Consider the following 25,732-nt stretch of genomic DNA (forward strand, 5'->3'; position numbering starts at 1 on the left):
CCTCCCTGAAAGCCTCTGTCTCTGTCCAGCTCCAATTCTCTGCTACAAGCTCTAATCTGCTCTCTCCAACAGAGCCTCCATTGTTCCGTGCCTGCAGGCCATCAACAGGAATTGGCTGTTGCCTGAGCTTCACTTGTAATGCATTGAAAGATGGTCAGAGCTGCCTGAGCATCACAATCAATCTTAGAGTTTATGCTCAGCTTCCTAGCAGCACATGTCCTGCAGATACTAAATAAATTGGCCTCCAGAGGATGAAGCAGCCTAATGGAAGGGGGAGAAGGAGAATGTGAATTTAGAGCATGACAGAATACTTTGTTAACAACGGGGGGGAAAAAAAAGCAGGAGAGCAGGAGAGATAGTGTCTCAAAGTTGGAATTTGTCAGAACTGATAGAAAAATGGCAAAACTTTCCATAATAGTTCCACACATTAAAATATATATATTAACAATTTCTTAAAGTTAAAAAGACTTTCCATAGACAGTGGTGTTTTGTGCAACACATCCACCAATAGTATTACTGGTTGTATGTCTAATAGAATCTTTTATGTAGTGTGTGATACACCATATTTAAGTGCATAGTTTTGGTCATTCTCTGTACAGAATATTACCGTCTTTTAGTTATTTCGATCAAAGTCTCTGTGTTCAGTTTCCGCTGCACCTCTGCTTACCCAGGCCTAATGGTATCTAATTGCTTTTGTAGTTATATCTCTGGACTCTTGGATTTCTGCCCCCTCCTCTTTCTTGCAGGGAGTAGAGAACCTGGGAAGTCACCTACCAGGAACAGACAGGAATTTGTACGTAGAGGAGAGATCAGAATAGATCAGGTATCACTTAAGAGGCAGAATTATGAATAAGAGAGTGCAGACTTTGAGGACAACAGTGTTCCATTTTGCTCTCTTGTGAAAATGGAACTAGGTCTGTTTTGATCCATCCTTTCGTACAGAATATCTAATGGTTCTGAAGCGCATCTTCTCTTTCTTTTCTGGGCCTTTGCCTGGAAAGAGAGAGAGGAGCCCTGAAACATTAGCTGACGGTGCTTTCGGGAAAAGTGCAATGGAAGGGGGGCTTCAATCAGCTCTGGTGAGGAAGGTAGTAGAAATGAGACTATTCTGTAAATTCACTGTATCTTTTGTGACTGACTTCTATTTTGTAAAAGATCTCCAGTTGGAGTAACTGAAAGCACTCCACAGCTGTTTGGAAACGCATGGAAAACTTCATCAGCATGCATGCTTGTGCACGATAGCTCACAAATGGATCCATGTGATATTCATCTACAGGCAGGTGGGCAGTGATGGTCAAATATTGTTAATATTGTTGACAAATGCATTTCTACTTACATCTGTGCTGGGATTCCTTTTTCGATCAGGAAAAGTAACCACCAGTCCTCCCTGTTGAAAAATGGAGTAATATTTATTTGCCTCAATCCCCTAACAAATTATGTAGTGCATTGCTTAAGTATGTTCTGCTACTTGCATAAGCACTTGAAATACCCTGTTTATTTCTAGTTTGCAGTTGCAGTGTGCAAAGCTAGACATTAAAGGTTGGTAGTATGTCTAGTATTGGTGATGCTGCTAGTTAGGATGGAGACTCAAAAGTATTACAGTACTCATTTTTAAAATACTGAGAAAATGAAACGCTCCAGTTGTGTGCTATGGAGGAGAAAAAGTAATAGAACAATATGCTCTGCCAGCCTTTACATTCGGCTGAAAGGGTTTGACTAGGGAAACATGATATAGTGGCTGATGCAATGAAAACCATATCTAGCCATTAAAAACATTATTTAATAATGATGAACTTGGTAGATCATCAGTTATATTCCTCTCAGAATTACTACCACTTGTCATCTTGGACTGTACACGCTTCTAGACAAGATACAGGAGTAAAATGATCATTACAATTTTGCCTGTAACTTCAGTTGTGATAGGAAATCATCGTATTTCCTGCTAGGAAATCATCCAATCTTCTGAGTATTTATACATTGTGCAGTGCTAAGAATCAAAAATTCTTAATGGTTTGGACATGAGCACAGAAAAAACATTGGTCAGTATAGGAAGTCAGAAGTTCTGGAAAGGAAATCTTGAGGTCCTAGTTTATTCATTTCCCTTTTGTTGTAGAAGGTGTCAATTTTTCTTTTTCTGGGTACGTTAATGTATCATTTTGATTATCCTGACCACTATTGCACAAGCATGAAATGCATTCAGAATTGAAATACTAAGATGAGTGTTGTTTGGAGTTGGTGTAACAAGTGAAAGTGGTTGCAGCCTTAGCCAATGTGAAACAATGGGTAACAACATTATTTTTAAAATGTTGACATACTTGAAGTAGTTATTGGGAATTACTGAAACAAGAAATGTCTTCTCCTGTGTGTTTGTGAAATACAGTGGTTAGTATCTGGCATCTTGTGCCTAACCCTCATCATTGAGTCAGTTTAAAGATAGGAGTCTGTACCTAGGCACTGTATGCATATTGTAAGTTTTCCAAATGGCTTAAAATCATTCCAAGAACAAACTCAAAGCTATGAGCAGCTAACTTTTTCTGTCCTGTTGTATAGTTGTATTGATATGAAAGGTAGTGATATATATATGGCAATAGTAGATAACTATTAACATAACTAATTAGATAAATATTAACATAACTAATAACAATTGCATTGCATAGAAAACACTTTCTCTTTCAAGTCTTTTTAAACTCCCCCACTGAAAGTGTTTAATCTGTTATTTGTGTAGCTTCTTATGCAGCGGAGGCTTGTAGCATCCTTACGAAAGAACTTTTTGCTCCATGCTACCCTTATTTGAGTCCCATTCCCTATTTTGAGCAGTGCAGAAGAGACACGTGCAAATGTGGACAGAATTGTTTTTGCTCTGCTCTGGCCCATTATGCTCATCATTGCCAAAGATTTGGAGTTATAATAGATTTCAGAGGAGGTGTCCCAGACTGTGGTGAGTTGCCTTTCACTTGTACTCTTAATTATTTTTTGGAGTCTTTAGAATTAATCCACTTCTCTCATTTCAAAGTTGATATTAATTCAATGTTATCTTCTGATTGTCATTCTATCACAGTAAGATAAGATAATTCTATCACAGTAGGATAAGGCTCTTTTTCTTGCAAAGAAACATGTCTTTAAATGTCTTCTCCTACCCATGTTTCTATTATTCACTAGCTGCATAAATACATTTGTTCTTTTTTTTGTACATGTTAGGTTTATCTAATTCTTTAAATGAACCCTTGACAGAGATGAAAAACTATGTTGGTGTATATAGCAATTCTCTCTGTATTGTTTTCAATTTCCACTCTTTCTGACCATCTCCAAGAGGTTATTTTCTCATTGTCTGTGAAACTAAAATGAGTATAAAGTGCTGAAAATACACATAGAGAATTGCTGATTTTTAAATGAAGATGCATGGAGGACTAGAGGTACTATGGAGATAGCCAAAGCTGACTTCTGTTATCTGCTTTGTAATGAATAACCAGTAGAGGAGTAGGTAATATAATTTTTCAGTTTATATGAACTTTTTTAGTGATGCAAAAGATGTTGATAGGAGATGTAGTGCTGTTATGCATTTTTAAAAATTATAAAATTAGGGAACGTATAAAGCAGCCCTTAACTGAACCCCCTGATGTGTTGGTACGCTTGGCTCCAAAAGCAAGGCTGAAAATCTTTTCTAAAGAATGTTCAGCAATTTGACATCTGATAATTTTCATAACATTGTGTAATTATCCATGTCATAATGCATGATAAAGAGGATGTTGGGAAGTTCATCCAAGCTGGCTGATCTGTTTATATATCTGAGGAAAAAAAATAAAAAAGAGAAAAAAGAAAAACAGCTTGCTTGAGTTCATTGTGGCATGAATGGCTGTGTCCACTGTTACTAAATGAATCTGTTTCAAAACATTTACTTTTTTTTTAAAACAAAAGAAAATTAAATATTTATAAGAACATATGTAAAAAGTCAGGCTTGTGGGGTTTAAAATGTTTTCTTATTAATATTTCAAGCTCTTGAATTTATTTTAAGTAGGGCTTTATAGGATAGATAAGAAAACTTATGATGGTGCTGTGCAACAGCTGCAAACATTTTATTCATTGCTTGTAATGTTCCCTTTAAGATGTTGTGAGTTTTCCAAAGCCCGTGCATGAGAACTACGCATTTTCAGAGTCAGAGACAAAAACGTTGAATTGTCCAGTTTCCCCAGTATAAATCTGGATTAACTGCACAGACTTCATTGTACTTGTTATTACTGTGGATTTACATCTGTTTAGTTTACACAGCATGGTGCCAAGATAGCAATTTTAGTGGAATTTAATGTAATTGGGAATGAAAGAGTAGAGATGTTTATCAGAAAACTGTTGGGAGGTATTTGAGTCTCTTGCACAGTAATTTGAGAGCGTTGTTTCACTTGGACAGCTCTTTCATGTGAAAATACAAAGGAGTACAGTACTTGTGTATCTACCTGTGGCAGAACCTGCCAAGCACTGTCTGTGCCAGAAACATGCAGCAGTGATTGTATTGAAGGCTGTGCTTGTCCCTCTGGAATGTACTTGAATTCCAAGACTGAAAGATGTGTAGAGAGGTAGGTGAAGTTGCAATTCTGATAGTCATAGTCGCTATTTCACACCACTGCGTTTACAATTCAGAGTGAAAAGTTAATAAATATGTAACCTGTACATGCTGTGCATTTGCAAAATTGGCAGGATCTTAGAATTACATAGAACCTTTATGTTGATCAAAAATTGTTCTGTTGTAATACTGAAACTCATCCAACGCCACCAAACCTAATTGTTACATACTACCTCTTTCTGTATGTGAGAAATACAAAGATGTCCATTGATAAGGGGAGGTTTTGCTTTGTTATTAATTGATATGCCATGAGATATATAGCAGTATATATTGGCAGTTATCTAGGTCAATTTAATGGAGCTAAAAAAAAATAAATCAATTTGAATAGCAATTATTAAGTCAAGGGGAATTTTCTACTTTAAATTTATGAGGTAATCACAACAGTTTTTTTTTTTCTTTCTTCTACTCCAGAAATGAATGTCCTTGTTATTTTCAAGGTATTGACTATCCCCCTGGAGATAATGTTATCACATCTTTGGGCAAATGGTAAGATAACTGTTTTAGACAGAACTTCTTGAGGACTTATGTTTTCAGGTTGCTGTGCTTACAGTCCAATATACTGAAGTGTAGAGTAGAAAGAAAAGCTACTGCTATTATGTACATCCATGCTAACATGAAGAGACACAGAAAGCTCCAGCACTTTCTGAGATTTAATTATGCTAATTAATTATGCTGTGGTGAATATTTGTCTGAGTGCACCCTGATCATGCGATTGTCCACAAATGGATTTTTTTTAAGAAATGACTGCAAGCAAAAATTATCTTTGCATTGATTTCAGTGGAGTTATATTAGTATTTGGCAGTTTGTTTCACATGATGTTTATTAAAATACATCTACTGATACATACAGCTACTGGGCCTTAAGACAGAACAAGAAATCTGTATGTTCTATTTAGTCATAACTTTTACTTGCAATGTTTTTAACCAGGTTGTACATAGGTTCATTGAGAAGAAAGCTTTCAAACACAGTGATTTTGTTAGAAACAATTATGATCTTTATTTTTCTTCTCAAGTGCCTCTGCTCTGGAACTTCCAATTTAAAAATGTAATTTCCTCTTCTGTTTGTCTATGGAGTAGCCTTTCTGTTTGACTGTTTTCAACCAGTTGTTTTTAAAACATTTTGACTGTGATGCTGACATGCCAGCATTTGTGTTGCCTCCCTGTTGGTCCCTTTGGTACTGCTTTGTCTTTTGGCTGAGTTACATCCAAGCCCTTGAGCTAGAACACTTTACCTGCAATTCTTTGTAGTGTGCACACAACCCTGAATGTAACAACAGTGTCTGTAGCACACGCAGAATCTAATTCAGGATTTGTTAGCTGACTAGCAGCAGGTGTACTGGAGGCATCTTCACTATTGGGGAAAAAAAAAAAGGGGGGGGAGGGGGAAGAATAGTATTGAAGTTGCTTGGCTCAGGTCCTCTTCTAGTGAAGCATAGGACCTGAACTGAAGCCACTACTACTGTGTTTTTCCCTGGTAGTTGCTATCAGATTTGCTACCGTTTTGTGTAACTAAAAACTAGTTTGGCTATAATCAGACAGGAGTGGACCATATTATGTTATTTAGTGCTTCCTTGCATACAATATCTTATTAGAAGGCTTGAGTTTTATGTAGTTCACTTATTCTCTTTGCTGTAGCATCTCGTGTAGGGAAAACTTGTTGTCTGTTCTCATCTGTGCAATATTTTGCAATGTAAAAGATATGTTATTACAAGCTTCATAATACACTAACTTTTTCTATTTGTAATTTTCATTAGCATAGAATTGTTGGGGTTGTTTTGGTTTCTGATTATGAACAGATGGTTCTGGTTAGTTCTGGTAAGAAAATCACAGTAACTTGCTCCTCTAGATTCCTGTCATATTACAGAATCAAGATCAGTTTGGGACGTGTATAAAAATTAACAAGTGCAATTCAGTTTCCACTTGGGAGCCAAGAACTCTAAAACAATTGAAGCAAATTTCTTCAAGTGACTTCATTATAAGTGAGATAAAATTAATGATACTGTAAGACGTTTTCACATGGATGGTTTGTTAATGATTCGTGATAGGGGTGGCTGAGAAAAGCCAATAGTATCAATATGCTCTTACTGTGTTTTGCTTTGAGAAAAGTCAGCCCAGTTCAGTACAAAAAATTTGTTGCAGTCTCAATAGCTTGTGATTGTATTATATTCAGCACTGGGGTTTTACCTGTGGGTATGTACAACTGTTGTTATTGTCAACATTTTCACATAAGCTAATAGCTTGCTTTCCAGCAGAGTTCTAAGCTGCTGGTGAAGAAAAAGTATTGAATGGTTACAACAGTATCATGAATGTTCATGTAAGAGTATATGCCCAGAACAGGGTACCTTGCTGTAACTATATAAATATGTTCTTTTTTTTTCTACTAATTGCTGCATTTTCTTTCTAGATTATGATGATCCCATTATGAACAGGGCTTGGTTTGCTATTACTGCACCAATCTGTTTGGGAGCAGTATAGTGATTAATTTCTGTAGGTATTTTTGTGTCAATCCTAGTATTTTAACTGCTCATAATAACACTTATACTATGCAACTGTTGCTATTTTTAGGCCTTGTCCTGCATCTTATGTTGCACAGAAAGCAAAAGATTGAAACATAATTAATTATCCTTATGCAATATGTACTTTCTTCTTGGTTCTAAGTTTCAGTGAAAATGTGGTCTTTTTTTATTGATTTGTACTGCACGCTTCATTATTATACAGAAGACAACAATACTTCACATCTTTCTGGCTCTCATTACATCTTCATGTATTTTTATTGCAGCCATTGCAGGGATGGAGTAATGAATTGTGATAACAACATAATTGGTGAGTGAAGAGCTAGAGGGAGAAATTACTTTAGGTGTACTGAACATATATCTGCTAATCTCTGTGAAACTCTGTGTGGTGGTTTTACTCGGGTGGGCAGCCGAGCTCCACCACAACTGCTCTCTCACTCCCCCCCTCCTCAAAGAGGAAAGGGGAGAAAATACAACACAAAGAGCTTGAGGTTTGAGATGAGAATGATTTAATTAAAGGGAAAGGGAATGGGGAGAAAAAGAAACAAAAGAAACAATAAGGTCGCGCGGAAGCACAGAGAGGAAGAAAAAAAAAGTTATTCTCTACTTCCCATCAGTGAGTGATGTTCAGCCACGTCCTGGGAAGCAGGGCCTCAAAACGCGTAGTGGTTGTTCAGGAGGACAGCCCACTCCCCCACGAGAGCCCCCCTTTTTATTGCTGAGTATGACATCAGGTGTTATGGAATATCCCTTTGGTTGGTTTAGGTCAGCTGCCCTGGCGATGTCCCCTCCCCATCACTTGCCCACCCCCAGCCTGCTGGCTCTTGGGGGCTTGGAGGGAGTCCTGATGCTGTGCCAGCACTATGCAGCAATAGACACAACACTGGAGTGATACCAGTGCTGTTCCAGCTACGAGTGCAGAGCACAGCACTGTGTGGGCTGCTGCAGGGAAAGGTGACTCCATCCTAGACAGACCCAACACAGTGCAGTAGAAGATTGTGCAATATATACAAATGAGTAATTAGCAGGATGGGATCCCTGATTTAGAAGTTATATGTTTACCTTGAAAGCAAGGCTGGTATCAAGCAGCAGCATAACTGTCCAAAATCCTGTTAAATGTGAGCAATTTTCTTTCTTTTTTTTTTTGTAATGTATATGAACTTAAATATGGTTTTAGGAACTGAATGCTGGCAGTAATTTTTCACAGAAAATTTTCTTTACCTCTACAAGCCCTGAACAAATATATATATATAAAAAGTCATACATAAGAATGTAACAAATACTTTCTCTATTACAGCATATTTTGTATGTTGTTACATATTATTGTCTAGACTATAGTGATGGTGGTCCTTATGCTTCAATGAGAAAGGCTTTTATTTGTTTTCAGTGCCAGAATTGCCAAGTCTTTGGCCATTAGTTGAAATTTCTTCCCCCACGCAATTGTGGTAGTCATGCTGATTGGCAATTATCCAGAACCCCTCTCCCTAAGAAATCTTAATAATAAAACCACAACAAATCAAAACTCCTTTAATACCCCACAGCTGCTTTGGATATTCCTGTTGCACGTAATGCTAAGCACAACGCAAAAGCAATCACGCAATAAAGTTATCTGTTTAAATAATTTATCTCATACCTGTATTGGATACAAAATTTCAGGTGTGAAGACTAATGTGTTTGTCTTTTTTTTTTGTTTTCCTGCAGCACACAGCTGCCCAGTTGGACAGATTTATATTAACTGTAGTAATCCACAAGATGATGCTGAACTCAGTAGAGAGAGAACTTGTGAGAATCAACTGCTAAACCTAACTTTCTCAGCACACCTTCCGTGCGTTTCAGGTTGTGTATGCCCACCAGGGTGAGTATTTTGTGTTGTATGTTAGTGTACAAACATAGATGACTAACTTCAGTAGTGGTTGAGTAGTTAATGCTGCTGAAGACATGCCACATTACTACTTGGAGAATTTGAGGTGTCAAGGAGTGAGCATTCTGCTCGTGAAGGCTTACCACAAAAGGTACAGGCTATTGAATGTGTAAGAAATGATAATCTAAAAGACAGGGGGAGTCAAAGATCTAATACCTCACAATAATAAAAACAACACAGCAGGAATATAGAAAGGGTTTTGAAACTATTTGATTCAAGCCTTGTACTACAGCAGATTCATATGAACTTACATAATATTTTGTAGGTGTTTCTCTAACTTGGTTTTTGAATATTTCACTTAGGGAGACATATTTCTTCATCCGTAGACATTGTTTGCAGTGTAGTCTCCCTTGGAGGGGTATTTAATCAGTCTCAGGAATTTATGCTGAAAATGTGTAAATGAGCTGTTTTTTTTTTTTTTTTTTTTTTTTTTGAATCAAACACTATTGTTGAGAGATTTTTAAAGAGAAAAGTAATAATTATGTATTTGTCCTGTTTTGGATGGTATTTAGTCTTATAAGAACATAGTTTCAAGGTTTTGACTATTGTCACTCTAAAATTAACATTGGTAACTTGAGAGCATCCGAAAACGAAGAATAAAAGCCAGATTCTCAGTCAAACTGAATTGAAACAGCTCAGGTGAAGTCTGTGGGCCTACACTCATTTACATGTAAATTTTTCTGCGCTCTGCTAGAAAATTACTATGCACGCTGTTGTATTTCATTTTAACATTCAAAACCATGAAATTTCGAACTGTTCACATGAAGTGGAATCTGTAATTCAGTCCAACTCAAAGTATGGTACCATAGTGAAAAGGTGCAGTGCTAAGATTTTGAAATTGAGGCAGACATTTACAGTATTTACAGTTTACTGTGACTTCTGCCAATGTAAGTCTGTGTAGGTGTATGAGTGTAGGACCTTATCCTCAGCACTTAGGGCAGAACTAGGAAATGATACCACAAGCTTAGGATTTGGACCAGAAATACCAATTGGTACTGATGAAGTAGAAACGACCAAGTATCTGTTTCTGCTTATCTTTCTAGGCAACTGGTTCTTACTGGTTAAATATAAAACTGAGCTGACATTGTCAACTTTACAAGAGAAAAATAGCCATGGAATTTCTTTGATCTTAACATTAGTTCGTGAGCTGAAATCATTAGTTTCATTCCTTTGTTCATGCTTTTGTTCCTTTTCTGAGATCTTGTATCAGTTTAGCCTCACTCATTTATCAGTAAGCTAACCTGACTTAAGCAGTAGTTGGGTCAGTTTAGCATGTTTTATTCTTTATTTGATTTAGGTGAACTAATGAAAAACATTGTGCAGAAAAGTGGATATATCACAGTTAAGAAACATTTAAAGGAAGCTACACTTTTTTTCAGAAGTGTAGTGAGGTGATTATTGTATCATGGTACCCTGAAAAACACTTAACACATACATCCACAGAAGGAGAAAGGTCCCGTTTTTGCTGAACTTGGTGTTAAGACTTCAAGAGGGCAGTGTTTTTATTTTTAGTCTATCAAGTGTCTGGAGTCTGAAATATTCTTTCAAATATTTCAGAATACTTCCAACAGTACTCATTTGTTGTGCTTAGAGTATGTTCTAGTGGAACTTGTATGAAATAGAAATTAAATACAAAATAAGCATATCATAGTGTGAAGTAGCAGTTATCTTTGTGAGTGTCATTCACATGACCCCATTTTAATCTGTAGTGGATAGATCAGACACAAGTAATTATGCTGTAAATACTTCAATTTATGGAAGATAATTCCTACTTTGAGTTACTGTTCTTACGGTGTAAAAATTATGATCATGTAGTTTTCTTCTGTTTTAGAAGCAATTGAGATAGAACATTAAATCTCCTGAAAGACACATTCTAGTATTACTCTACTCTGCTTTGCTAACATCTTTAGAGCTACAGTGCATTTTAAAATAAGCATTTAATTTGTGGTTTTCTCATTATTTTTCACCTCTTGGTTTAAATAATATATATATGTATATATATTTTTCTGCATTCCAGAAAACTAAGTAATATTCTGTTCACAACACAGTTTGTGTAAGTTCAACCTTGGAGTTGCATTTTCTCTTTCTGGGTTGCTATGATTCAAATGACTTATCCTTCTGATATGAAGACAAGAGTCTTTAATTGGTCTGCAAAGAGGGTAAAACAGTAGTATCATTGCATACTGGTATGCATATCAAAAAGCATAGCTTGAACGTATGCTGTTTTGTGCCTGTCCTTTTCTATTAGTTTTCCATGTCCTTGAGTCAGACCAATAATGAACTCAGAAACCACCAGCTTTTCATTCATTATTTCTTATAATCTGTTTATAATCTGCTCTTAGTGTTGCTGATAACAGTCATTTTCATTGTGAATGAAAAAAGAAACTTAACTGTGTTTTCTCCTTTCCCTCCTTGACATTATTTTACCTGGGACTGCAGCAAGAGTTGGATTTGGCTATTTTATACCTTATAAAGTCTACAGTTTCAAATACTGTACTATATATGCACTGTATATAGCTCTTCAAACTGATAGTTAAAGGCTAACTGGAATTTTTGATGGTACTGTTCTAAAGACCATAAAAAAGTAAATGTTTTGTGTGGTTACATGTCCTGGGATTTATTAACAATATCACAGCATCAAAGAGGCCGCAGTCATGTTGCATATGTAATTATTTTCTTTCTGAAACACACTTGCCTTGCAGCTAAAACTCTACAAGGAAATTTGATCTGCTTTTTTTCTTTTTCCTCTGTCCCTACTCAGTTTTCCATACAAAGCAGGGGTATTACCTTTCAGGTACACCTCCCACGTAGCATGTGGTGAATGCAACTTTGGGGAAGCTGTATTTGTTTTTTACAATACTATTTTGACTTCTTTTTGGACATATACTTTTGTTTCATGGTCTCATCTTGTGCTTAAAATAAAGCAAATTGTAAGTATCTATCAGGATTCTGAAGTGTGCAGTTCTCTTGCCATCTTCACTGCTTATGCTTTGTAGACCTTTCTCCATCTTTTGTTAATGTAAATAAAACTTACTGTTCAAAAGCAGTAACAGATGACTGATCAGTTGCATGTAAAAGGGAGGGATCCACCCTATGCTGTTTATGTGTACATGCAGTCTTTCTCTCTGTATATTTGCTCTGAATAGATTATAAATCTGGTGTTCTTCTATGTTAATACATGATTATCTGTGTCTGTTTCACTGCTTGTTTAAATAGTGGTCTGTGAAACTCTGGCAAAAAGCAAGGGTCTAGCAAGCAAGACCCAAGTGCAGCAAAAAATAATTTTTCTTCTACCCTCTCTTCATTCTCCCTACCAAGCAGCTGTTCCTAGAAGATGGATGGGAACAGAAATTTAAGAAAGGTGATGAAACCCTACTTCAGCAACATTTTTGAGCAGCTTCTAAGCTACTTGTGTGACCCAGCAGTAGTAAAGGATACATATAATTCTTGGGTCTGCTGGAGCCAACCAATCTCAATACTGTAATGCTGAGAATCCCTGGCATAGATTTATAGATGTTCCCTGTGAATTGTCCCAGGAGCCACAAAGAAATGACAAAGGACTGAAAACCTAAGACAGGTTTTGTTGCATGTTAAGGATTACTTTATAATATACATATTATATATATTTTTATTTGGACTGATTCAACTAAGTTGTTTAATAATATACATTACTGTTTATTTCTGAGGGTTATCTATCTGTATTTCCATGAACTGAAATATTTAATAATGTTTTCCATAAACATTATTCACTGAATCAATTTTACTATGGAGATGAGGAGACCCTCCACTATGCATTCCAAGAGTTTTGTCAATGGCTAGCAATACACACAGCACCAAATTCGGAGTAATTATTTTTACTATTTCTGTTCCTACTCCATGGTTTTACTTACCTATTAGATCTTCCACATTCTTTCCCTTTCATGGTTCTTTCATGGTTTTGTCCCCTCTATAGCCTATGTTAATCAAACCAACTGCCCTGCAATTCATCTGAACAGAGGAGTCTCTACTAACTTTTCAGTATTTTTAAACTTCTTTGAAATCTTGGTCAGGATTAATTTCACTTTATTTTAACTATAATCTATAACCATACTTCACCGCTTAAGTCACAGAAGGTGAAGGTGAGGACTGGGAGAAGGGAGAACTGCCCCCTGTGGGAGAAGATCAGGTTTAAGAGCATCTGTGCAATCTGAAGGTGCAGAAGTCCATGGGACCTGATGAGACCCCTGAGGGTCCTCAAGCAACTGGAGGATGAAGTTGCTAAGCCACTATCCATCATATTTGAGAAGTTTTGTCAGTCTAGTGAAGTTCCCACTGACTACAAAAGGGGGCACACAAGCCCCATTTTTAGAAAGGGAAAAAAGGAAGATCCAAGGAACTATAGGCCAGTCAGTCTCACCTCTGTGCCTGGCAAGATGAAGCAGGTTCCCCTGGAAACTATGCTAAGGGACACGGAAAACAAAGAAGTGATTGGTGACAGCCAACATGGCTTTACTAAGGGCAAATTGTGCTGGACATATTTGTTGGCTTTGATGGGGTTACAGAAGTAGTGGATAAGGGAAGAGCCACTGGTATCATCTACCTGGACTTGTGCAAAGCATTTGATAATGTCCCACACAACATTCTTGTCTCTGTCAGGGAGTGCGGTGATGGGACAAGGGATAATGGCTTTAAACAAAAAGACGGTAGGTTTACATTAGGTATAAGGAAGAAATTCTTCACTCAGAGGGTGATGAGGCACTGGTATAGGTTGTACATAGAAGCTGTGGATGCCCTGTGCCTGGCAGTGTTTAAGGCCAGGCTGGATGGGGCTTTGGGCAGCCTGGTCTGGTGGGTGGTATCCCTGCCCATGGCAGGGTTTTGGAACTAGATGCTCTTTAACGTCCCTTCCAACCCAAACCATTGCATGATTCTCTTCCTACTCATGGTTAATTAGCTGTTGCTTTCTTGTTTCAGTAACAATCTCATTCCTTTTCTTCCTTTTTAAAAATCATTTATTTTTTCCAATGTCATTAATGTTAGAGAATTAGAAATTAATTCTTAAGTGGCTGTCAGTAGCAGTAGGGTTATTAGTAAGTACAGCTATGGTCACTTCTTAACTTCTCATACCTTGGCAACATCCAGTGCTGAAGTCTGTGTTCATGAAGAGTCTCATCAGACCATACATAAAAAGAAAGCAACATAATTATAAAAGAACCTGGAGACTGATTTGGGGATCATAATTTTATGAGTGAAAGGCACACATATCCTATTTTGAAGTAATGTGCTCAATGTTTGGATGTATGTATATTTATTTTAATGGTTTATGTATTTATTTTGAATCTCAAAATAAGACAGCATCAGTATTTTTACTACTCCTTATGGTTTAAGTATCTACAAATGTGTGAGCCATGTTTTAAGCAGGATGTGTGTGGAGAGGTGTTTTTTTCCATACTGAAAAAAGAAAAGAAGAAACAAAACCCTGAGTTCTCCTTTCACCAAGTTTACAACCATGGATCTCTATAGACTTGATTTGTGGTTAGCACATCAAAAAATAGAAGAAGTTGGCTTGTATTTCCATTGTTTTGGTGCCAAATTATATGTTTTTTTTCCTTTTTTTTTCCCCTCCCAAATTCCAATCACACCAGTGTTGGCACACTGAGTTATAGTCATTCACATATCACAGACAGTATTACTCTTGGGCTATTTTAACTTAATGGGAATTAACAGGTCTGTTTCTTTTTCCATCAGTTGTTGCTCCCATGAAACAAAGCTATGAGAAGATAGTAAACTGAAAGCTTTAATGTCCTGTAGTTGTAATGAGGTTTTGTAATTGAGGAAGGGATACTGTGACGTATTGTTTTTCTTCCAAAATATCTGAATTGTCACCGTATTTCTGAGGTGGTGTACTGTATCGAATAACACGTAAGGAGCTTAAACACATTCTCAAAAGGTTTTATTCTAAAAGAAAAATCATCATTTTATTTGTAGAAAGAAAACAGTGAATTTTGTCATCTTATAAACATCTGTAGACAAACCAACATAACAATGAGGGAAGAATGCAATTCAGGTTCAAATACAAACTGAACTAGGTAGTAAGAAAACTAACTTTTATTAGAAGAAATTGTTACGTCCATTTTTTTGTTTTAAAATGTCTTCTTATCTGATTTCAAAGTCGTTTCATTTTGGAATGTGTCACAGTCTTTTTCAAAAGGCTTACTGGTTCTTACTTTAAGAAGTAAAGTTCACAATTTATTATTCTTAACATGAAAAAAGGAGTGTCCTGCTCATCCTTCTCTTCTGGATGGCAGTGCCATCGTGAGAAATGTTTTTAATCTTTTCCTTTTTATGGTTTCAGCAGAGTTTTAGAGAAATCTCTCAGGAAGACTTAATGTTTTTCAGGATAAAGGGATTACCCCCCTAGGGATACCGTCATGGCTTTGCACTCTATTTGCTCATGAAAATACAATTGCAAAGACTGCATCAACATTCCTGTGTTTGGGTGCTTCAGAAACTGATGCTTATCCATATTGTTTTTCATGCTGATTTGTATTTCTGGTGGCTATAGAATTGCAGCATGCTAAATGTATTGGGTCAGAATTCACTTCCAAAGGGTATATGTACCTCTCTTGCAGTGCCATAACAAGCAAACCCAGTTCTTTTTCTATTCTGTTCTGTTAGACAGACTTGCTGCTTTCCTTAATCTATTTCATTGCGCCATATTTCCTCTTGCAATGTTTCCAAAACTCTCTTGGTCCTGACACTTTCTAGTTCATTAGCTGCAAACAAGTATTTTTTTTCTCGCTGTACTTTTAATTACTTTGACAGTAGAACTTCTTCACTGGTATCATTCAGATTCTTGAGTGCCTTTTCATAGAGCCTTTGTTTTATTCACATGTATTTAAGCAGGCACTCATTGAACTTGCTTTGAAAGGAAGACTTCTGTTACACTCGAAGTTTCTGAATTCCTTTTGTTACCAAAAATGCATTATCTATTTCAACTTGTTCATTAAATCAGAAAAACCGCATGGTAAAATACCATTAAAATAGTAGTGGAGTATTTCTGTTCTTATTTGTTTCATTGAGAGGAAGAGAAGATCATGAATCAGTAAAGCCATCTTTGTCTTTTTGTTTTGCTTTATTGTTAATTTCCAGTACCATTCAGGGAGGTACTTGATCTGACTCTTAAAAAGCTGATGACAGTATTTACTGGGAAAGATAGGTAAATCCATTGAGCCACCAGCTCTTCCATGTTGAAAACTGCTTCAGCTGTAAAACTGTTAGTCTTCTGGCACTTAGCATGTTTTTTGCTACAGATTAAGAACTCAGAAACCAGGAATATACTTTGGCACATATCTTCAAATACAGATTTATGCTCAAAAACTGTATATTTAAAAAATAAATAAAATCTTCATCCTTAAAACATAAGAGTTTACTTCTTTTCAGAAGCAATGTGTGTCTAAAGAAACTTCAGCCAGTGATGGCAGATCAAGGACAGCTAACATTATCAGTTTAGTCATTCCCATATATATATATACACATATATGTATATAAAAAATCTCACCTTTCGCCTGAGTCCTGTCTTACATGATATTTAGCACTGAATTGCACCTATAGCTTTCTAGATACTTGGAAAAAAACTGGGACATAGCCCTAAAGTAATGTTAGTAGAGATGAGGTACAGCTGAAATGATGTAGAAAGGTATCAGACATCACAACAATACCATCACAGTCCACGGCTGACTTACCTGTGAAATACACTGGGACAACCAATATGCTTCCTTTCCTTCAGTCTTTCCTTGGGATATGCTTTACTTGAAAAAGAAAGTGTCTAACTGCTTTCTCCTGCGGTGCTCTCTGAGATGAGTCCCACCTTATCACGCTGCAGAAACTGTGAGCGGGGCAGGGGAGATGCCTGCTTTGAACCCTCTGTTTTCTCTGATGGTCTTCACTTTCTGCCCTCTTCTTGTATTCTTTCTCCACAACTCAAGCTTAAAAAAAGAAAAATCAGTGCCAATAGAAGTGTTCCTGCCCTCATTCTTTCAGTCACCCTGCTTAATGCCTGTAATATTTTTCTAGTTAGAATGAGAGATGTTGATACCAAATCCCTTTCTTGCCGTGCTCTGAAGTTACAGCATTCTTTCCAAAAGCAGTACCCAATTTTTATGGTTCTGAGAGTATTACACTGGTGACTTGTGAGGTAATTTTGCCCTCCTCTATCCACAGTTATCAGGAGAAGGCAAATGGAGGCAGGAGCTATGTTTTGCTTGAGGATTTTTCAGAGTAGAGATAGGCAACTGGATGAGCCAAATATTCAGAAGCCTCTAGAAAGAGCTGAAGGGGGGGGGGGGGAGGTTCTGCAAAAGTGGTTGCAGAATACAGGAGTCTAGATCAATCTTGATCATTCGACTTCTCTCTCATGTTCTTGCTCTCACCTGCCTTCTGTCTTTAAGCTGTTACTTCTGTTTCTTTGAATTTCTTTTTATGGCCCCCTCTGCTTAGCACCAGTGTGATGCTGGTGGTGAAGCTGCGTGCAGGGGTCCTACCAGCACAGGATGAAACTGCAGAAGTGTAGGTGTCTGACCATCTTAACTGAAGCACCAAAATGAGTTGGGTAACTCAGAAAGGTACAGCAAGGGTATGATAAAAACGCTTAAGCATTCTGCAAAATGTCTGGTGCTTGGTGAAGTTACTCAATATTTCTTTATTTAAAAATAAAATGTAAGAATTGGTATACTTTAAATACCTCCCCAAACAATTAAGAAAGCACTCAGCACCTGCTTTTGTTATTGTCGTTGTTTGTTTATCAAGTTTTCTTGTTAGGGAAGTCATGGGGGGGGGGCTTTCTGATATTAGAAATGTCCTGCTGCTTATTTCATTCTTTTTACCCTGTATAGTATTACTGACCTTTGTAGGATGATTTGTGGAACACTCAGAGAGCAGATTTGTTGGTGGGGCAAAAGTGTTCGTGGCTGCATAAATCAGTTGGCAGTAGGCTATTGCCCAAGGGTAAAGAGCTGCGTGTTGCACAACCTGTTAAAAACTGCTCTGGCAGAGGCTGTTGAAGAGTTTATTTTATTTTATTTTATTTTATTTTAGAATTCTGGCCCAAATCTGTGGGCCTTGCAGAAGCAAAGGGATTTTTGTTCATCCCCAGGAGACGCGTTGCTTCTAATGATGCCTTTACTGAGAGTATTTAAATATTTGTTTGTATGTGGATGAACAAAACTACAGACAATAATGAAATAGTAATGAAACTGAATATTGGCTAAGGATGGTGCAATACGATAGCTATCCGTGTATCTTTGCAGTTCACTGCAGGTTGGACAGTAACTGTGTCAAGAAAAACGTCTGATACTTCAAAGTAGAGCAATGCAAGGCCTGCCCTTTAATTGTGGTGAATTCTTAGATCATTGAAATCTATCCACTTGATTGGCTTCACAAGAGAGAAAGCTGTTATCACCTGTTTTAACCACCCAGAAGAAGAAACTGTATTTAATGTTACCTTGTCAGTATGATGCTCTTTGTGTCTGAATGTGCTCTCTTCAGTTCTGACCTTTAAACTGGTGGGAATTTCAGTCTCCCAGTTGATTGTCTTCAAGTGGCACAATAGTTGAAATAAGCATGGATTACAAGAAACACTTCACATATCTGGGAGGATGTTTTTAAGTTTAATGTAGTTTTATTTTCTTGATTATGTTTGTCTGTTCCCATTAAGAAGAGCTATGGAGTTGTAAGTTTCCATCACATATAAATAAAACACTGAAGAAGCATCTAAATCATAGTTCACAAAACAGAAATTCATTAATATGAGTAAATAAAAAGTTCTGTGTTGAATGCAATTTTAGATCTTTCCTTTTGGATACCATGGAAACAAAACAGCATCATCGCTCTGGTTGTCAAAGATTTGCCTTGCACCTCTGACCTGTTGTCCTCGGTGCAGTGTCTTGCCAAAATTGCAGTGCTAAGTGTCAGAGAGGTCTAATTTGTTTTCTTCAGAAAACTGTAGGAACACAGGAGACCTTGCATAGAATTTATATTATTCCTGAGAGGTACTGTAATTCCAAATGAATTTAGCTTGAAAAAGAAAAAAAAGATTATCAACCTAATAGCAACACTTTAAGAGATTGTTTATTTTCCAATAGAAATACATTTCAAAACTTGTCATTTAAAAGCAAGAATAATTTTAGATTGTATGTCATCTTTAAATCCTTTTACTATGTAATTAGCATGGTATATAGCAACTTACTCCAGCTTTTTATGTTGTATCAAACAGGATCCTGTGTAGGAACAGATACAGAACACAAAATAAGTTGGAGCTACAGAAGTTGAAGTCACTACTGTAAGCTTTTAAGAGTTCGCATTCGTAAAAGTCACAGTTTTCGTTTGGCAGATAAATTTGTCATCAAAGGTGTTCTGTCAGTTATTGCACCTGATCCTGATATCTGCTTGCCTAACAAATAGCATTAATATATTTTAGAGAAATGAATCAAGCTTTGGAAGAAGTACAACTGTGTTGTTAGGCTCAGTGAAAAAAAAAATTAATCTTTTTAAATAAAAATATTCAGTATTTCTGGCGTATTTCCTGAGATTTATTTGTAGAATCTGTATGAGATCTGTGTTTTATCAAACTCTGATATTTCAATTTCTCTGGGTATCATTAAAAGCAAAAAATATTTTACTTTAAAATTTAGACTAGTCGCTTTATGTTGTCTTGCTGGACAAGAATTCCTCTATTCTTTCTCTGCTAATGGAATTGTTTTCCACATTTTTTTTTTTTTTTTAATTTCAGCTTTTATCTGGTACCTTAGGAGATGTAATTATGAACACATGTATAGCTTGAACTGCAAATTTTTTGTCTTGAACTGCAAAAAGCTATGCATATGGTTCTCTGTGTTATCATGAAAATTTCCTTTGAGGTCTGTGGGGATATTTGTGTTAATAAAGCTAAATATATTCATGATTTCTTGCTTGAAGGTAAGGTGCCATTCACACAGTAATATATACTTAATTCATTTCATGCAACTGGGATAGCTCTTTTGTTAGTTATTAGATTATTCACAAATCAAGAGGTTAACAATGGATACAGGAAAACTATGCAGCAAATGAAAGCTCTCTAGTTCTAGTAAGGAATAAGAAACATGCATTTAATTAATTAATATGCATTTAATTAACACAGATTCTTAGAATAAATAACTTACTGATTTTTGTTGGGCTTCTACCACTAGAGCAAAGCCTGTGATGACTCTTCCATCTCATGGAAACTCTGCTGCAGTTAGAACCATAGAAGCATGGAATAGTTTGAGTTGGAAGGGACCTTTAAAGTGCATCTAGTTCCAAGGCCCCTGCCGTGGGCAGGGACACCTTCAACTATGTCAGGTTGCTCAAGGTCCTATCCAACCTGCCCTTGAACCCTTAATATACTAAGTTAAAAGAAATCTGGAAAAGTTTGGAGGAGATCTGGAAAAGCTTAGTGAGATTGCTGGTTGGAGGGTTGGATGTCCCAAGCGCTAGTAGTTACTAAAGATACAATATGCAGATACCTGTGAAAGAAAATTACCAAATTACACACACATAAATATTAATAAAAGTGTGCCTTTTCAATATCATATTTTAAATGGCTTATTTCTCAATTATAATTGCAAAATTATTGTAAAGTTTAGGAAAATACTTTTGCATGTAGATATCAGGTTTACTTCTATTGAATGTATATCTTTTTTTAATTATTATTTATTAGTCTTGTTAAGCATGGGGATGTGTGCTTGGAAGCAGATGAATGTCCATGTTCATGGAAAGGAAAGGAATACTTTCCAGGTGACAAAGTGATTTCTTCCTGTCATACATGGTAAGTACAGATCTATTTATGTGTTTATTTCATTTTAGTTGTTTAGCTCTGACTTGATTATTGCTCTATTTTTTACCTTCATGTTTTGTAATCATTTCACACTAGATTCTAATAAATGATCTGCCCTAATTTTGTATTTATGCTCTTTCAAAAACTATTAAAATGCCTTTCTTTAGGGTTTGTTGTTTCAGGAAACTTTTACATAAAAAAAAGCAATATGTTGTTTGGGAATGGAAATTTGGAAAAGAAAACAAATTTGGAAATTTTCAATTTGGAAAAAGTGTGATTTAGAAAAATCACTGTTTTGATTGTCATTCTGTCAAGATAATCTAAATGAATATTCCTTGTCCAGTGTTCCTAGAGTACAGGAAAAATTCTTCAAATATTACACCTGTGTGACATTTGTTAAATCAAAACTTCCTTCTTCTGCATTTTAACATTTATCATAGAATCTAAGCATTCTAAGAGCCCAAAACATAAGCCTGTGGACTGCTACAATGATGAATTCAGGACAGTATTGAGCAATACCATTTTCTGAGCATAGTAACATAAATTGTTTGGCTTTGCGTGTGGGTAAGATAACTGATGAATGAATTGGCATTTAGAGGAAGTGTTCCACTAGACTTTGGTTGATAGGACCACTCAGTGATATGCAGAGACCTGTTCCTTTCACCATCCAGTGTCATAAGTACAGCTCATTCTCTGTAGCTATGTTACTCTGCAGTTTCCTTGAGTGCTCTCAGTAGAACACGGTACAACATTTCAATAAGCTTCACTAAAGCTAAGATGTGAAAACATAACACATCTGCATGATCCCGATACAAACTTTTTTCCTGATGGAGCCACCTGTTTTCTTTGTCTACTGTTGAATACTTCAACCTGGCACTACGTGTTTGTTCAGAGCCACAGAAAAATCAGCTATACTGTCAAGTATCTAGATCCTGTAGTAGTGCTGTAGCCTTCAGCTTATCAGCAGAGCAGTTCCTTCCTTTTGTCCCCTTCTATTAGCTTACCAGGAACATTTAACTGGTCTCACCTGGTAAACTATTGCTCCTGGCCTGTGCAGCTCTCTATAGCCTCGCACAGTGAAGACTTGTCCAGTCAGCGCTAGACACTGCCTTGTCTGGATATCATTGCCCCCTCCAGCCTTGTGCTGACTGCCTACCTCTGCCTCTCGTCAGGTCCTCAGTATCTGCTCTAGAAGATATTTGTAGTCCTTTGGTCGACTGGTGAAGCGACTTACAAGCCATCTCCACTGGGCAGGCAGGTAAAGCGACCCGGGTTATTCACCCCCTTATTTCCAAAGGCCTCTCCAATTAGACCTGGTGTGATTGCTTGCATCAGAAAGAACTATTATATTCCATTTAATCTGTATGAGACTTCACCAAAGGCAGCAGCAGTGCAGGTGGAAAGACTGGATATTAAGCCTTCTGTCTTTTTTTCTGAGGCCAGGCCCATTAATTCCTGTATAATCCTCATGGGTTTTCAAGTCTTCCACATCCAAGAAGCAAAGACATGTGAAGTGATAATGACTTTTTGGCAATCATTTGTCCACTGACAGGCAGTCTGCAACCAGCTATGCTTTCTACAAAAGTGACACATTTGATACAAAGTGCAGAAGGTCTTTTAGACTGCTGTGTATGTATGCTTGAGTATATTTGATATGTCAAAGGAAAGGTGCATTTTTGCTTGTGCAAAGCGTGAGAACACTCAGCAAGACCATTTAAACAGTCGTAACAATTACAATGACAATAATGTTATTTAGTGCACGGAAATAGTGTATGCTGGTGTTAATTATCATTCATATCTCATTTAGTAAGAGCAAAATAACTATTAATCTGACTTGTCCAACAGTAAAATGGCAAATTAAGTAATTTCTTAAATTGAAAAAGTACCAGTGGAATCCCAGGGACTTTCAAATCTATCACAGGGGTATGGCTGAACTGCAGTTCTGTATTTGCCATTTTTTGAGGTGGACTAATTTGGTTTTCAGTGCTACAGCCAGAACATATACTGGCTAGATTAAACATCTTATCAAGTTATCAAGCTTATCAAGTTTGAGACCATCTAAGGAACCTGAAGGTGCATAAGTCCATGGGACCTGATGAGATGTATCCAAGGGTCCTGAGGGAAATGGAGGATGAAGTTGCTAAGCTACTAACCATCATACTTGAGAAGTTTTGGCAGTGAAGTTCCCACTGTCTACAAAAGGGGACATAAAAATCCCATTTTTAGAAAGGCAAAAAAGGAAGACCTGGGAAACTACAGGCCAGTCAGTCTGACCTCTGTGCCTGGCAAGATCATGGAACAGATCCCCCTGGAAACTATGCTAAGGGACATGGAAAACAAAGAGATTGGTGACAGCCAACATGACTTTACTAAGGGCAAATTGTGCTGGACATTTTTGTTGGCTTTCTATGATGGGTTATAGCACTGGTGTGTAAGGGAAGAGCAACTGATGTCATCTACATGGACTTGTGCAAAGCTTCTGCTGCTTTCCCAAATGACATCCTTTCCCATATGAGATCCTTGTCTCTAAATTGGAGAGACAGGGATTTGACAGGTGGACCACTCAGCGGATAAAGAATAGGCTAGATGGTTAGAATAGGCTAGGTGCATCTCCAAGAGTTGCAGTCAATGACTTGATGTGTTCTAGCAATGTGTTCTTGCAGCCCAGAATGCCAACTGTACATACCCTGGGCTGCATCAAAAGAAGTGTGGCCAGCAGGCCAAGGGAGGTGATCATCACCCTCGACTTGTCGCTTGTGAGACCTCATGTTGAGTACTGCGTTCAGCTCTGGGCCCTCAAAATAATAAAGACATGGACCTGTTGGAGTGAGTCCAGAGGAGGTCCAACAGGGTGATCAGACGGCTGGAGCACCTCTCCTGTGAAGATGGGCTGAGAGAGTTCAGCCTGGAATAGAGAAGTCACTGGGGAGACCTTATATTGGCCTTCTAGTACCTAAAGGGGACAAGAAAGGTGGAGAGAGACTCTTTATCAGGAAGTGCAGTGATAGGACAAGGGATAATGTCTTTAAGCAAAAAAGAGGGTGTGTTTAGATTAGATATAAGGAAGAATTTTTTCACTCAGAGGGTGGTGAGGCACTGGCTTAGGCAGCCCAGAGAAGCTGTGGATGCCCCATCCCTGGAGGTGTTCAAGACCAGGTTGGATGGGGCTTTCAGAAACCTGGTCCAGTGGAAGATGGTGTTAGAACTATAAATGACCTTGAAGATCACTTCCAACCTATCATTCTATGATTCTGAGATTAAACAGAAATGGTTGTGGTATTAACTGAACATACCAGAGTAGCATTTTGGTGCTGTGTTGTGCCAGGTGAGATGGATGGTGCAGGTAGCTGTGCTGGTTTAGTCCCTATGGGCTGCTCAGTTGGGCTTTCTGTGTTCTTAAACAAATACTTCTCAAAAATATATATTAAAAAAGGCTAGTCAAAGTCTGAAAGCAGCTAGTAGCTCTGCTTTTCCAAATAGGAGACTCTAGGTTCTGATAATGAAATGTTAGTTTACTTAATATGCAAAAAGACTGGAGCAGAGGACGTTGAAGACCTAGTATATCTCTTAAGCCCTTCCTTAGGACTGTAAATATATTAGGTTTCCTCAAAGAGAATACTTGCAAAGGAGTTTCCTACTCTTTGCATGGTAAGAAATGTTTCTTCACCAGAGTATAACTGAAACTGAATGTCTCACAGAGAGCATGAGAAGCCGCGGTTACTCTTTCCATCCATGTGTCCTTTCCTTCATTTGCCTTTCTCTCTCCATCAGCTTGGGTGCCTGCCTTAGGCAGTGCTTTAAGATGACTGGACTTAGCTGGGTGAGTCCCACTACACTCTACTTGTGCTTTGTTATGGCAAACACTTTTAACATGTAGTACTTTTAACTTAATCTAACCAAGTGCTTCATGTAGGTATATAGATAGTTATACGAAATATAAGCTTGTTTCCAAGTGGAGTGTTGGAAAACCTGGAAAATGACTTCAGGTTGGTACAAGTTACATAGTAAAGGAGCAGAAGGAAGCATGGTGCTGCTGGTAACTGCAGCTACCTTTATTTGCTTGATTGTTGGTGTCTTCATACAAACAACGATGTTCTAAACCTGTCACATCTCATAGCAATATGAGTAGAAAAGGAAAAGTTATACTGATATGAAACTTAATATTTTATTGGTGCTTTAGTATGAGATGTCAAACATCAGTGATTTATCATTATTTCCGTAAGTCAGGTTCATATGTTAGTTGTAAAATATGAAACATTCATTTAATCAGGTAATTCATCATTTAATATTTTGAAAATAAACTTATGTATGTGCTGAAATTATGTCATGTTCTCTATTTAGTTTAACCTATATTTGTAACATACATCTTGTTATAGCTGTAATAAAGTTACCAGGGCCCCAACTTTGCTGCCTTTATCAAGGAACTTTTCTTTTAAAGTGTACAAGTGATTTAAAAAAAATAACATTTTAAAAAATTACTTGTGGAAACTGGAAATGAAATTTTGTCCATTATTTATAAACATGACATTTCTGGAAATGTTACTCAGATGCCAATGTGTTGATGCACAGGGAGACACAGTACTCAGTGCTGCAAAGCCTTGCTGTTAGGTAGTCACAAAGCAAAAGTAATTCAGAAAGGTCCTAAAAGTCACTTACTGTATGTGTGGTGAAAGCATTTTAATGCTTAAGGTAGCCATAGGCAGAACCTGACTGAGCTATTCTTAGGCTAAGGTGTGACAATACCAATGTATCAGGAAAACAAAACAAACAAAACAAAACAAAAAAAAAACAACAAATTCTTTCAAGGAACCTAACAGGAGAGTACTACTGTTTTTTTTTTTCTTCTTTACTTAT

The 25,732-nt window shown here is 37.1% G+C and overlaps 1 protein-coding gene across 11 annotated transcripts in view; it reads left to right on the forward strand.

Moving 5' to 3' along the window:
• The window catches only part of OTOG (otogelin), a 113,209-nt gene that overhangs the window by 27,025 nt on the left and 60,452 nt on the right, over positions 1-25,732 (forward strand). For 8 of the 11 annotated variants that reach the window (XM_080595752.1, XM_080595746.1, XM_080595751.1 and 5 more), the window contains 8 exons: positions 1,156-1,280; positions 2,726-2,938; positions 4,403-4,568; positions 5,027-5,101; positions 7,394-7,437; positions 8,829-8,982; positions 19,301-19,366; positions 20,762-20,869. In XM_080595752.1, the coding sequence (XP_080451878.1) occupies positions 1,156-1,280; positions 2,726-2,938; positions 4,403-4,568; positions 5,027-5,101; positions 7,394-7,437; positions 8,829-8,982; positions 19,301-19,366; positions 20,762-20,869 (951 nt within the window). Of the gene's footprint in view, positions 1-746; positions 824-1,155; positions 1,281-2,725; positions 2,939-4,402; positions 4,569-5,026; positions 5,102-7,393; positions 7,438-8,828; positions 8,983-19,300; positions 19,367-20,761; positions 20,870-25,732 lie in introns of those variants that run through there. The other 3 variants (XM_080595747.1, XM_080595745.1, XM_080595744.1) reach the window with 2 other exon arrangements.

This window comes from Anser brachyrhynchus, assembly GCF_964034855.1.
Source record: "Anser brachyrhynchus genome assembly, chromosome: 5".
NCBI classification, from domain to species: Eukaryota; Metazoa; Chordata; class Aves; order Anseriformes; family Anatidae; genus Anser; species Anser brachyrhynchus.